General features: G+C 27.6%; 2 protein-coding genes across 2 annotated transcripts in view; one reads left to right on the forward strand and one right to left on the reverse strand.

Annotated features, from left to right (window-relative positions):
* The first annotated feature begins 5,785 nt into the window (after nucleotides 1–5,785).
* Nucleotides 5,786–8,042, forward strand: LOC112520845 (3-ketoacyl-CoA synthase 11-like). The gene is made up of 2 exons (XM_025129460.1): nucleotides 5,786–5,923; nucleotides 6,138–8,042. Exon 2 carries the CDS (start codon nucleotides 6,330–6,332, stop codon nucleotides 7,863–7,865), a length of 1,536 nt encoding a protein of 511 aa, XP_024985228.1. The 5' UTR covers nucleotides 5,786–5,923; nucleotides 6,138–6,329; the 3' UTR covers nucleotides 7,866–8,042.
* A 1,102-nt stretch (nucleotides 8,043–9,144) lies between these two features.
* LOC112521697 overlaps nucleotides 9,145–13,752 on the reverse strand; it is an 8,008-nt gene continuing 3,400 nt past the window's right edge. The window contains exon 2 of the mRNA XM_025130690.1: nucleotides 9,145–9,154. Coding sequence (XP_024986458.1) covers nucleotides 9,145–9,154 — 10 coding nt within the window. The remainder of the gene's footprint in view (nucleotides 9,155–13,752) is intronic.

Consider the following 13,752-nt stretch of genomic DNA (forward strand, 5'->3'; position numbering starts at 1 on the left):
TGAATTTGACCGCTAAATGGGGGGCGGCTACACGCTACAGAGTACAGCCTACACCTCATCCATTTGGTTACAAGGTTGGCCAGATACAAATCAAGTTTGACCTTCATAATTTATGTTAGTTGACCATATTCTTTTTTATAACATAATAAATTACATGTTTGATTTTTTTTCCCTTTTAAATAATTATAGATAATAGCCATGTGATTTTTTTAATAATTATATATATTATAACTTATAATATGTATCACAAAAGTGTTTTTAATCTTTTTAACTCTGATAAAAAGATGAATATTTTTTTTATATTAAAATCATATTAAATCATGTATTAAAAATTAAGATTAGATAAATCTTGGTTTTTGTTAGGGAAGAAGGTTGGAGGAAGGAGAGGGTAAAAAATAATAGAAATTTTAGAAAATAGTAAATGACAAAAATACCCTAAATATTAACTGAGATTTTTAGCAAGTTAAGACAAGGAACTTGAGATGTTATAAAATGTAAACCGTATGATTGTAATCTATAATTATTTAAAAAAAAATAGACTTAAAGCATCATAACATGTAAACAATATAAACCAATCATGTAATTTACTCTTTTGATACTATTATATTTGTTTTTAGTTTTGTTTTTGCTGCAAATACAAGATACTTCGTAAATGGATAAGAACAAGATAATTTTATTAAATACATATTAAAAAAGAATTATAATATACATATATATATATATATATATATGTGTATGTATAATCAATATAAGTTGCATATTCGTCTTGATATGCTACTGTAACATAAGAATTTGTTTTAAACCAAAAATGAAAATTTAATTCTAACTTATTATCTATGAAAAAAAAATCAGATTTTATATTTAAATAAAATAAAATTTGTAATTAGCGATTGAAATGTCTTGTTAATTTAAAATTTTGATAAAAACGAAACAATAAATCGTTATCTATGTCAAATTAATAGAATATAATTGTTTTTTATAATTTGTTTGATTCGGACTTAAATATTATAAATTAAACAATAAAAAATTAGTTTATCTTCGATAGAATATTTTGTTATATTTATAGGATTTAAATATTTTATGCATTTTTCAACATTTTCAACAATCTGTTATACAATTAACAGTTGTTTTGGTATTCAAACGTAAAACTTTAAAATTTGTATATATGCAATAATAAATTCTACTGTTGATTTATAAATATTTTAAGAATATAAAGTAAATAATTTAAATTTTTTTCAACATATTTTTCTAAAACAGAGATTTTAAGCATTTTTGCTTTGATGAATTTTATAAAATTAAGATTTTGGGGATTTTTACTCCAATATGAAAGAGATGGTAGAGAATTCTTCAAAAATTATTACCTGTGAAAAGAAAATATTTTTTATTATTCCTATAAAATCCTTGAAATTAAATATATAATAAAGAAAACTAATTATATACAAATGTATTAAATATTTTAATAATATAATTAATATTGTAATTTTCAAAACTAAAATATTGTTTAGAGATTTTGCTTTTTAATTCTATGTTTTAGAGGATCTCTTAGAGATATTCTTACAGCATAGTTTGGGTGATGTTGTGTGCACACATGTCCATACTCTAAAAATACTAATCATCATTACAACATTATTAATTACTATATTTTTTTTTTCTCTTCTTTCTGTTCTATCTTATCATTACGTTCATTATTAATTATCTTTTTTTTATTTTTTATTATCATATAACAAAAATCATGAATATTATTATATAATTATAAATCTATATTATATTATAAAATATTTGACAAAAACTTTTAAAAATTATTATTTATGCATAAAGTACTCTGTATTAATGCATATTACTTAAAGTTTAGAATTACAAGTAAATTGTGCGTAAGTACAATTTATTAAAGCTCTATTTATGAATTCGTATAATTAACTGCAAATAAACATAATCAAATATAAGATAAATATATCATTTTAAATAAAAAAATCTAAAATATAATTAGGATAATCATTGAGTTTTAACAGAATTGTTATTTTTATAAAAATTATATTGTTAAGCCAAAAATAAATTCATTTGCTATTTGATCTAAATTGAATTAAATAAACTGTACAAAAAAAAAACTTAGAACTTTTAAATAGTTAATTTGATATTAATATCGATATATGTTTTCAATTTTTTATGATATCTTCACATTTATTTTTATTCAAAAGTAAAAACATTATCTTTATCGAAACCACATAAACCGTATTATATAAATAGAAACAAAAAATAAAACAAAACATTAAAATGAAGATATATATCTTGTTACATTGCGCGAATACCCTTTTTATTATTACTAATATAAATTTATTTTATATGATATCATTTATTTTTATTTAATTTCATCTTTTAATATATATATATATTGCAACGGTTTATTTGTATTTTTATTTATTAACTTTCAATTTATTATGTTAGTCATCCTTTAATTGTTTTGATTAAATTAATTTTTGATTCGCTCAGCAACTGAAGTTAACTACAAGATATTATTATTTTCAACTCGAGATCATACAAGAACAACTGAGGTTGGTGAGAACATCCAAAATACCTTAGAATTTTTTTAATGAGTATTTTTATCTGATAGCTCGTAAAAAAATGCTACATTTTTCTTAAATAAATGAAACTTCAATGACGTGCTCAAAATATCGAAACTTCGTTCATTGTCCATTTTTCACCCACCTTCACTTTCGATCATCTTCACTTTTAATCACTTTCACTTATTTTCGCATACTTTTTCAGTCACGGTGACGGATACAAAAATCATAGTGGTTGAGTCGGACTTCAATAAGTAAGTTTAACGTCAAATCTTAATTTTATAAATAACATCAGTGCCAAAACTTAATAATTTAGCAATTAGCAAACCGACAGTTGATGCGTAAAAAACTTACAAAATCCTAATTTTAACAAATTGTAACTAACAGTAGGTTCTTTTCTTAAAAACAAAGTATGATGACAGTTTTAAATTATGCCTTGAGAAATAGGCTCAAATGACTGTTTCAAATATCTAAATTGATTTTCTAATCATTTCTCTTCCGGATTAACTCAAATGTCATTATTTTCGTAATATTCAGATCCGTAATATTTTTTTCAATCACTAAGAAAAAAAAAGGTGCTTGTTGCCACTTGATTGGTAAGGTTGTTTACTTTAATAAAGTCGAAAAGTGTGGACTTAGCTAAAAGACAAAAAATATCAAATTCAACCAGTTTTATTATCGCATTTGCAGACCTAACCGTCGCTTGCATACCTGTGTTGATTTTTTTTTTACTTTTTAGTTAAGTCGGGGGATCTATATATTGCAGAAGTAGTGACATTTGGGTCCTCCTAAAAAAGGAATGATTAAAAGACAAATTTAAATGTATAAAATAGTTGAGTCAAAGAAAGCAACGTGAAGTCCCACAATTTTTTAATTGATCATAACCTTAATATCTCATTTATAATTTGGAGTAAAGAGAATTAATTGTAAAAGAATATCTTTTCTTTTATTTTGATCAGGTTTTAACATCTCTAATAAAATTTTCAAAGTAAAAATAGAGAAATAAAAATTAAAATATTAAAAAAAATTACATTCATCTCCAAAAGATTTTCTATTTTAAAAAATTCAACATTGATTGAAATATTAGAATATTTCATTTCTCTAATAAAATATTATTTCTCTCTCTAAATAATTATTTTCAAAAGTTTTATATTGGTAGAAATATAGTAAAAATATTTCTCTCACATGGTAATCATTTTTTTTATGATCTTCATATTTGAAAAAAAAACTTTTCTCTTTCTTTTAGAGAATCTGTTGGAGCTCAATTTTAGTTTTAAATATTTATTTTATGTATTTTGAAGAATCTGTTCAATTTTAGTTTAAAATTTTATTTTCTTCATTTTAAAAAATCCGTTAAATATGCTATAAGGACCCCGTAGCTTATTATGTGGCTAATCCCCTATTCAGTCACATTTTATCTATACTATATTATAAAATATTTGACAAAAACTCTTAAAAATCTTTTTTATGCATGTAATACTGTTTATTGATGCATATTACTTAAAATTCAGGATTACATATAATTTTGTGTAAATACAACTTATTAAAGTCTCATTTTTAAATTCTTGTAACTCTAGATAAACATAATCAAATACATGATAAACATTTATTTTAAGTATAAAAAATCTAAAATATAATTAAAATAATTATTTAGTTTCAACATAATGTTTAATTACTATCTTTATAAAAAATTATATTATTAAAACAAAAATAAATTACTTTGTTATTAAATCTAAATTAAATTATAATAAATTTTTAATTATAAAAGTTACACAAAAAAAATCGAGAACTATTAAATAGTTAATATCTCATTTATAATTTGGAGTAAAGAGAATTAATTGTAAAAGAATATCTTTTCTTTTATTTTGATCAGGTTTTAACATCTCTAATAGATTTTTTAAAATAAAAATAAAAATAGGGAAATAAAAATTAAAATATTTAAAAAAATTACATTCATTTCCCAGAGATTTTCTATTTTAAAAAATTCAACATTGATTGAAATATTATAATATTTCATTTTTCTAATAAAATATTATTTCTCTCTCTAAGTAATTATTTTTAAAAGTTTTATATTGGTAGAAATATAGTAAAAATATTTCTTTCACATGGTAATCATTTTTTTTATGATCTTCATATTTGAAAAAAAAAACTTTTCTCTTTCTTTTAGAGAATCTGTTGGAGCTCAATTTTAGTTTTAAATTTATTTTATGTATTTTGAAGAATCTATTCAATTTTAGTTTAAAATCTTTATTTTCTTCATTTTAAAAAATCCGTTAAATATGCTATAAGGACCTCGTAGCTTATTGTGTGGCTAATCCCCTATTCAGTCACATTTTATCTATACTATATTATAAAATATTTGACATAAATTCTTAAAAATCTTTTTTTATGCATGAAATACTGTTTATTGATGCATATTATTTAAAATTTAGAATTACAAGTAATTTTGTGTAAGTACAACTTATTAAAGTCTCATTTTTAAATTCTTGTAACTCTAGATAAACATAATCAAATACATGATAAACATTTATTTTAAGTATAAAAAATCTAAAATATAATTAAGATAATTATTTAGTTTCAACATAATGTTTAATTACTATATTTATAAAAAATTATATTATTTAACCAAAAATAAATTACTTTGTTATTAAATCTAAATTAAATTATAATAAAATTTTAATTATAAAAGTTACACAAAAAAAATCGAGAACTATTAAATAGTTAATTTGATATTAATATCGATTTTATTTTTTTATATAAAAAATAAAAAGATTATTGTTTTGTGAACAAAATCGTGATATATCGATAGAGATAAAAAATAAAAACTAAACATTAAAATGAAAATTTATCTCAATGTATTACGCGGGTATCCTTTTAATATATATAAATATATTAATGTTTTAATTATTGAGTTCAAAAGATAAACGAAGGTGAGAAAGGTGGACAAAATTGTAAAGCAATCATATTTATTGGATCAAAAAAGAAAAACGGCTCTAAAATATTCACTCCGTTTTCACTAAAAAAAAATTGTTGTTATCGGAATTCAATCACGTTATTCTATTTGTAACAGGGAAAAAAAATCCAAGATGCTTCTCGCACAATTCGAAGAAGCTTCTTCTAATTTTCTCGTCATCGTGCGTTGTCGATATATTTGTGATTAGGGTTTATTCAATAAATTATTCAGTTCACCCCCCCCACAAGTAGTCGAATTTCGAATTCAATTTTGACAACCACAAAACAGCAGGGCTCTGATTTACGATTTAAATACCCAGTCGCCTCTTCCATTTTCACCCCCACTCCCCCCAACTCATCCTCTCATCGATCACTCCGCAATCTCTCTGCGTGGCACATTGTTCATGCTCCAGGTTAGATTTCTCATCTGGATTTCTCATAAATACCAATTGCCTCACTTGGGTATCTGTAATTTATGATTATTTTAGAGATTTTGATCGTGAAATCGCCTTTGTCAGGATAAATAATTGTGGGTTTCACTGAAGTAGACGAAATCTTTGATGATTTACTGTTATTTTAGCATATTGAAGCTTTATTTTTTGTTAAATTTTCATTCTTGTTTTGCAGGAACTACCCTCATCTGTGATTCTCTGTTCCAGATCTCAGGTCAATCCCTTTGACTATATCATCATTTGTCGATTCGGATTCTGAGTTCTTAATTCGTTTCATAAAAAATCAGATCTTGGTTTTGTGTATTCTGTTGTATTCCTAGCTGTGTTTTGATTTCAGAGTGTTGATTGGAATTGCATTTCTGCCAAGATGAGTGAGGTTACAGAAGTCAAACCCTTGATTTCACAATCTTCCTCTAGAAAACTTCCCGATTTCAAGAAATCTGTGAAGCTTAAGTATGTAAAACTGGGGTATCACTATCTTATAACCCATGGAATGTACCTTTGCTTGTCTCCTCTTGTTGTTGTTCTTGCTGCTCAACTGTCAACTTTTTCGCTCCAAGATGTTTATGTTCTTTGGGACCATCTTAGATTCAATCTCATATCGGTCGTTGTATGTTCGACCCTTTTGGTCTTTTTGTCTACCCTTTATTTCCTAACTCGTCCTAGCCCGGTTTACCTTGTCAACTTTTCGTGTTATAAACCCGAAGAAGAGCGAAAATGCACCAGGCAGATCTTTATGGAGAGATCAACTGCAACTGGTTCATTCACTGAGAATAGTCTTGAGTTTCAGAGAAAGATTCTTGAAAGGTCGGGTCTTGGTGAGTCAACTTACCTTCCGGAAGCTGTTCTTAGAGTACCTCCAAATCCTTGCATGGAAGAAGCAAGAAAAGAGGCTGAGCTTGTAATGTTTGGTGCCATTGATGAACTCTTAGCAAAAACATCTGTGAAACCAAAAGACATAGGGATTTTAATCGTCAATTGTAGTTTATTCAATCCAACCCCTTCATTAGCTTCGATGATTGTCAACCATTACAAACTTAGAGGCAACATTCTTAGCTTCAATCTTGGTGGAATGGGTTGTAGTGCTGGTTTAGTCGCCATTGATCTTGCTAAAGATCTTCTTCAAGTCCACCCCAATTCATATGCGTTGGTAATGAGCATGGAAAACATCACATTGAATTGGTATTTCGGGAATGAAAGATCTATGCTTGTTTCAAATTGTTTGTTCCGAATGGGAGGTGCTGCAATTTTACTCTCGAACAAGACCTCTGACCGAAAAAGGTCAAAGTACCAACTGGTCCACACGGTTAGAACACACAAAGGTTCAGATGATAAATGCTTTTCTTGTGTCACTCAATTAGAGGATCCAGTCGGGAAAGTTGGAGTTGCATTGTCAAAAGATCTAATGGGAGTAGCTGGTGATGCGTTAAAGACTAACATCACCACATTAGGACCGCTCGTGTTGCCCATGTCAGAACAGTTGCTTTTCTTTGCAACTTTAGTCGGGAAAAAGCTATTTAGGATGAAGATTAAGCCATATATCCCAGATTTTAAGCTTGCTTTTGAGCATTTTTGCATTCATGCTGGTGGGAGAGCTGTTCTGGATGAAATCGAAAAGAATCTGCAGCTTTCAGATTGGCATATGGAGCCATCAAGAATGACACTTAATCGATTTGGCAACACTTCAAGTAGTTCTCCTTGGTACGAATTGGCTTATTCGGAAGCAAAAGGGAGGATCAAGAAAGGAGATAGAGCTTGGCAAATAGCTTTTGGATCTGGATTTAAGTGCAACAGTGCTGTTTGGAAGGCTTTAAAGACCGTCAATCCAGCAAAAGAGAAGAGCCCTTGGATTGGTGAGATTGATCAGTTCCCTGTAGATGTTCCAAAGTTTTCTGCCATATAAGCTGAATTAAGTCTTAATATTTTTTTTCCAATTTCTAAGTTCTTATTCATGGAATTTTCTTGATTTTGAATTAGGGGTCAATGATTCTATTTCTTTAATTGTACTGGGATTACATCTTCTTTATCAAGGGATGTTATATTTTTTCAAGAACATCTTTAAGAGCTTGTGTTGTGATTCAGAACTTCGAACGTGATTCTGTTCAATCTTTTTATCGTAACTTTATGGTTCCATCCTCGGTTTCAAGATCTGGATGGTGATCCCTTTTGAGTGTAGTTTTGTAGCTTATGATGAGAAAAGTACTGTAGCATTGCAAACTGTGATCAAGAAAGCTAGTGGCCTTTTTTAATATATGGTGCAGCATATCTTTGCACAACAATCTAGCAATGGCTGCACAGATGTTCTCTAAGGTTTTGTTATCAAAACTACCGATTTTCAACTTCAGGCTGGATGAACTGCCTGAAGAGATCTTGAAGAATGCTGTAAAACTGGATGCTATAAAGATGGCTGAGAAACATCATAAATCGGTGTTGTAATTGTTCGGGACATTCACGGTTACCATAAGTTAAAGATTATGGACCATAAATTGTTCGGACCATTAGGTTATTGCAATGCGTTAAAGCGGCCCAGTGACTTTCATATGAACTGGGCTCGTGTAGTAACCTCCTGTTACTCGATGTTGCTAATGCACCGGATTTATTTGTATGCGTATGGAGATTCGGGTCTATAGATGGCCAAAAATCAGTCCTAGGTCGGGCACAAATCAATCCCGCTCTCACACTATTCTCTTAACCGGTCCCGGTCAAAAAAGGATAGCCCGGTTAAGGTTCTTTGTAAGCGGTTACGAGAACCGGTCCTGGTCTCGGGCCGGGCTCAAACCGGTCTTGTGTTTTTGTTTTTCTTTAAATTCGATTTTCACATAATTTTATTTTGAATTTTTTTTAAAGAATATAAAAATGTTATTCTAACACACTTGAAAATATTTAATTAAATCAATTAAATACACTTAAAAGTACGTTTTATTATAATTTGTTTTCCATCAAATGCACGTATTGTTAACGAGAATTGTTAACGTTCTTTGCATTTCTAAGTTGGTATCTTCCTCATTGACTTATACAAAATGTATAGAGGGTAAATGAGACAAAAAAAGAGATAAAAATGGAAGAAAAAAATAGTTATATAAACGTTGGGCAACGACTTTAAAACGACTATTTAGACGAGATTCGCGTCCCCAAACTGGTTCCAATCGGTTTCGGGCCGGGCCTATTTAACCATCTCTATTCTATTCGGGTCTGCAATAGATGAGGCAATATGAAGCCCATTAGAGGAGATTCGCGTCCATAACTGATAAGGCAATACGAAGCCCGTTAGACAATTTTCAGAGCCCATGTAGTTTACTATCTACCTGAATTTTAGACTAGAGAAAATTACGAATTTAGTCCATGTGGTTTTTTTTGTTCGTCTTTGAATACAATTTCTACAATCGTTTTAATACAAAAAAGCCTTATGATTTTTTGACTAAAGAGTAATATCGTCTGTTAAGAAAAGGGCATTTTGATCCTACATATTTTGTCTTTTTTCCTATTTGTTTTATTATGGGAGGGGCATTTTATCGACACTCCCACTAGAGGTGTAAATCAGTCGAGTTTTTAATGAGTTATTCTAGCTAAAATTCATATAACTTAACGAACCGAGCTTCATAAAAGATAATGCTCGATTCCACTCATTCAAAAGATTGATTAAATTTTTTCGAATTGAGTCGAGCCGAGCCATTCAAGTATATACTTCTCTGAGCCAAAATTCACAATTAATTTATAAAATTAAAAAATATATCAACCTTGAGTCAATAAACGAGTTAATGATCACAAATACACGTGCATAAACGAGTATCGAACTTGAGCTCGATAAATAAATAAAAAATTCAAGCTCAATCTCAAGGCCTACATTGAGACATTATTTGAGCTCCATCTTGGAATAAAAAATTTGTAGGGACTCGAACCAAGAAATATATCAAACGACAAGGACCTGCAATTTACTGTTAATATTTTTTATACTTTAACTTTTTAAATTAATTTATTTATTATACTTTAAGTTTTTAAATTAATTAATTATTATACTTTAGGTTTATTTTAATACATAATATTCAAATCATAATAAATGAACTCTTATCATTTCCATAAATATCTCAATTTATTGGGTTGCATTGGTTGTACAAATGTAACAGCTTGTATTTGAGACAAACTCTCTCTCTCTCTCTCTCTCTCTCTATATATATATATATATATAACTTTGTTATCTTATTTTGCAGGGAAATCAAAAGCTTTAAGTATAACAGGACCTCCAAAAAGATTCGAACGTCTCTGGTGAGCGTGTAGTAAAGTTTAGGGGAAAACCACATCCATCAACCATTAAATTAATTGATTTAGTGGATGTGATTAAATAGGCGTTGACAACAATATTTCTTAAATTAAAACAAACCCACCATCCCTATTTTTTATTCAAAATATAAACAAAAATTGAATGGAAAAAATGAAATATATATATATATATACACACACACACACACGCACGAAACGTATCCGTGCAATGCAGTAAAGTACGTTTCGATTTTAATGTTTAATTTTTTTGGTCTCAATCGATGTTATAATACGGTTTCATGCGGTTTTGAGAAAGTGATGATGTTTTTATTTTTAAATAAAATATAAATATGAAAATATCATATAAAAAATTAAAAACTATATTGACATTGGTATCAAACTAACTATTTAAAATTTCATATTTTTTATGTAATTTCTTTAATCCAATTTTTTTATCATAATTTAATTTAGGTTTAATAACGAAGTTATTTATTTTTTGTTTAATAATGTAATTTTTTTATTAAAATAATGCTTAAGTATTTTGTAAAACTCAATAATTATCTTGAATTTTTTATATTTAAAATGAGATGTTTATCTTCTATTTGATTATGTTTATTTATCGTTTGTTACACGAATTCAAATATGAAGTTTTAATAAGTTGTACTTGTATACAATTACTCATAACCTTGAATTCTAAGTAGTAAGTATCAATAAATAGTATTTGATGCATAAAAAATGGTTTTTAGATGTTTTTGTCAAATACTTTATAATATAATATAATATATATATATATATATATATATATTTGAAATAAAACATAGATGTATAATAATTAATATATATTAAAGTATATAATAATTAATTAAAATAAATTTAAAGTATAAAAGAAAATTTAATAATCCTTTTTTATTTTTAGACTTAGTTATAAATTTGGTTCCTATAGTTTGTGTGGTTTTATAAAATTGGCTCTCTATAAAAAGAAAAAAGAAAAAGAAAAAAAAGAATGAAAATACCTCAAAGTTAATAGGAAAATTAGATGGTCGATCAATTCGTTATAAAAAATCATACCACAAATCCTTTTTTATAATAAATAAAATTTAAGAAGCAACCTAAAAAATCATCAAACCATACGATGATACGAATCAAGTACGTAATTAACTCAAAAATATAATTCGAGAGTCGATTTGCAGGATCGTGAGGTGACCCATTTGACGACAAATGAAAATTGCATAGGCTAAAAGTTGATGGAGAGGTGTCAGTGTCAGGTGTGGGATATGGCTATTTATGTACAAAAAATATCTATATCTATATTTATTTAAATGAAACAAAAATAAACAAAACGACAAAAAAATGTTTCTTAATTAACGATTACTTTTAATTGGCGTTTGTTGAAGAGACTAAAATCAATTAATATGGAAAACTAATTAAAATTACATTTTGAACGTCATCTTTTATTATTTTTTTTCTCAAAATAATAACAATTTTTGCAAAATATAAGGAAAAAAAAGTTTCTAAACCAGGTCCGTAATTATGAGAACCAAATATGTAAATTTGAAAAAAACACAACAGACATTGCGGATCTATAACTAATTTACATATTTGATCCCTACAATTGCGGACATGATTCAAAAACTTCGTTCGTTTACACATTTGCGAATTGCAGACCTGTTGATCGAGAATATGTTACTATTTTTGTTATTCTATGATAGAAATAGTTAAGTGGTGAAACCCAACATGAAAAATAGTTATTTTAATTAATTTCCTTTTAGTTTTTTCGTAGTATATAAAATTTGTAGAGACTATTCAAAACAAATCAAAACCTTCACTAAATTATAATTTTGGTTTTTGCGGTATCTTTGAAATTTCGGTTCTCATTCCTAAACTGCATATATTATGAGAAACTTAATTAAAATAGTCATTTTTATGGTGGGTTTCATCTCTCAGTCATTTCTCTTCAAAAATAACGAAAATAGCCATAGGTCCGCAATTGATAGGTGTTGAATTTACGGAAGTGTCAAAATGTAAAAAAGAAAGAAGTTTTTGACCATTTCTAGTTAAGTTTTTTTTTTCTTTTCTTAAATATTCCACTTTTAATTACTATAACATCATTAATTGAAATACTGTTTTTCTTTATAATCTCTCTTGTTGAAACTAAACCTGTGTCCTCAGATGTACCTTCCCCTAGCTCCCCTCACCAACTTGGGCGAAAACTTGAAGCACGATAGAACGAGTTTTCTGCACCAACTTCGATCTTGTTAAATCCGCTCATGGACGTAAGGTGGGAGATAATTAATGGGTTATACACATGCTTTAAGTGTGTATAAAACATGTGTACATTGAAATTTATTTGATTAAAAAAATCGAAAAAAAATGCTAGAATGCCCTAATGTGCATCTTATTTTAGCTGGCATAACTGGCCTCTACTAATGGTCGTTAGTCATGGTGACCAAAAGTGAAACGAAATGCAAAGTTGCATACCATAATGATACTAGCATACTAAATGAAGATTAGGGACGGAAATGGAAGTCTAGAACATATGAGAAGGGACAAAGTTGTAATTTACTACTCGTACCAAAATAATTGTCTGCATTTTTATTTAAGTTTGTTTCAAAATAAATGTTCTCATTTTTAAAGTAATGTCTAAGTTCTCGTTCAATGGTTAATTATGAGATGAAAAACAAACTCCCTCCCTTTAATTAAAAATAACACTGTTCTTTTCATAATTAAAAATATAATAATTACATCGTTATAAAATTGTTTTTTATTCATTATAAGCATCTATTTTAGGCCGACAACAATATATAACCATTTATGTACGATGGGGTCACGTTGCATTCAAGAAGCACATGTACATGTGTGTTGACAGTTGACACATATTCCTAAAGTTAAATATCTAAATTAAAGTTTGTGTACTAAATACTTATTTAATAAGCACTTAATAATGAGAAACGTAAAAAGAGATATCTATCTTTGCATCAATCCTAATTAAATGTCAACACTAATAAAATACACCAAAATGCGCAATTTATAGGTGAATATGAGATTAAAAGTGATCAAGTGTTCATATATATTTTATTATGCTTCTCACACGATATTTTGCTTATAACATATTGAGTTGTGATCATGTGAGAATAAATGAGTTTGATGAAAACAATGAGAAACTCTCATACTTCTGATCACGCGAGAACAAAAAAAAAATGTGGACTTTAATCTACCCATTGGCTTAAAAAAATGGACATTCTTCATCTTCACCACATTCACATTTACATTACTGTCACCTATTTTCACATACACTTAGTTATTTTACATGCATGACTTTGTTAAAGTTTCAGTTATTGCAATACAAATCAGGGACGGACCCAGAAAATTTTCTATACGGTGGCACCATATAATTAATATAATATAATATACATCTAAAAATAATTACAAAAATATGGTTTTTATGGTACCGATAAACAACTCGTAAACTTGTACCCGACGCGTTTTCATCTTTTGAAAACGGTCAATATATACCCAAAAATAATTACAAAAAA

The sequence above is a fragment of the Cynara cardunculus genome, assembly GCF_001531365.2.
Source record: "Cynara cardunculus var. scolymus isolate 2C chromosome LG 11, CcrdV1, whole genome shotgun sequence".
Taxonomy (NCBI): Eukaryota; Viridiplantae; Streptophyta; class Magnoliopsida; order Asterales; family Asteraceae; genus Cynara; species Cynara cardunculus.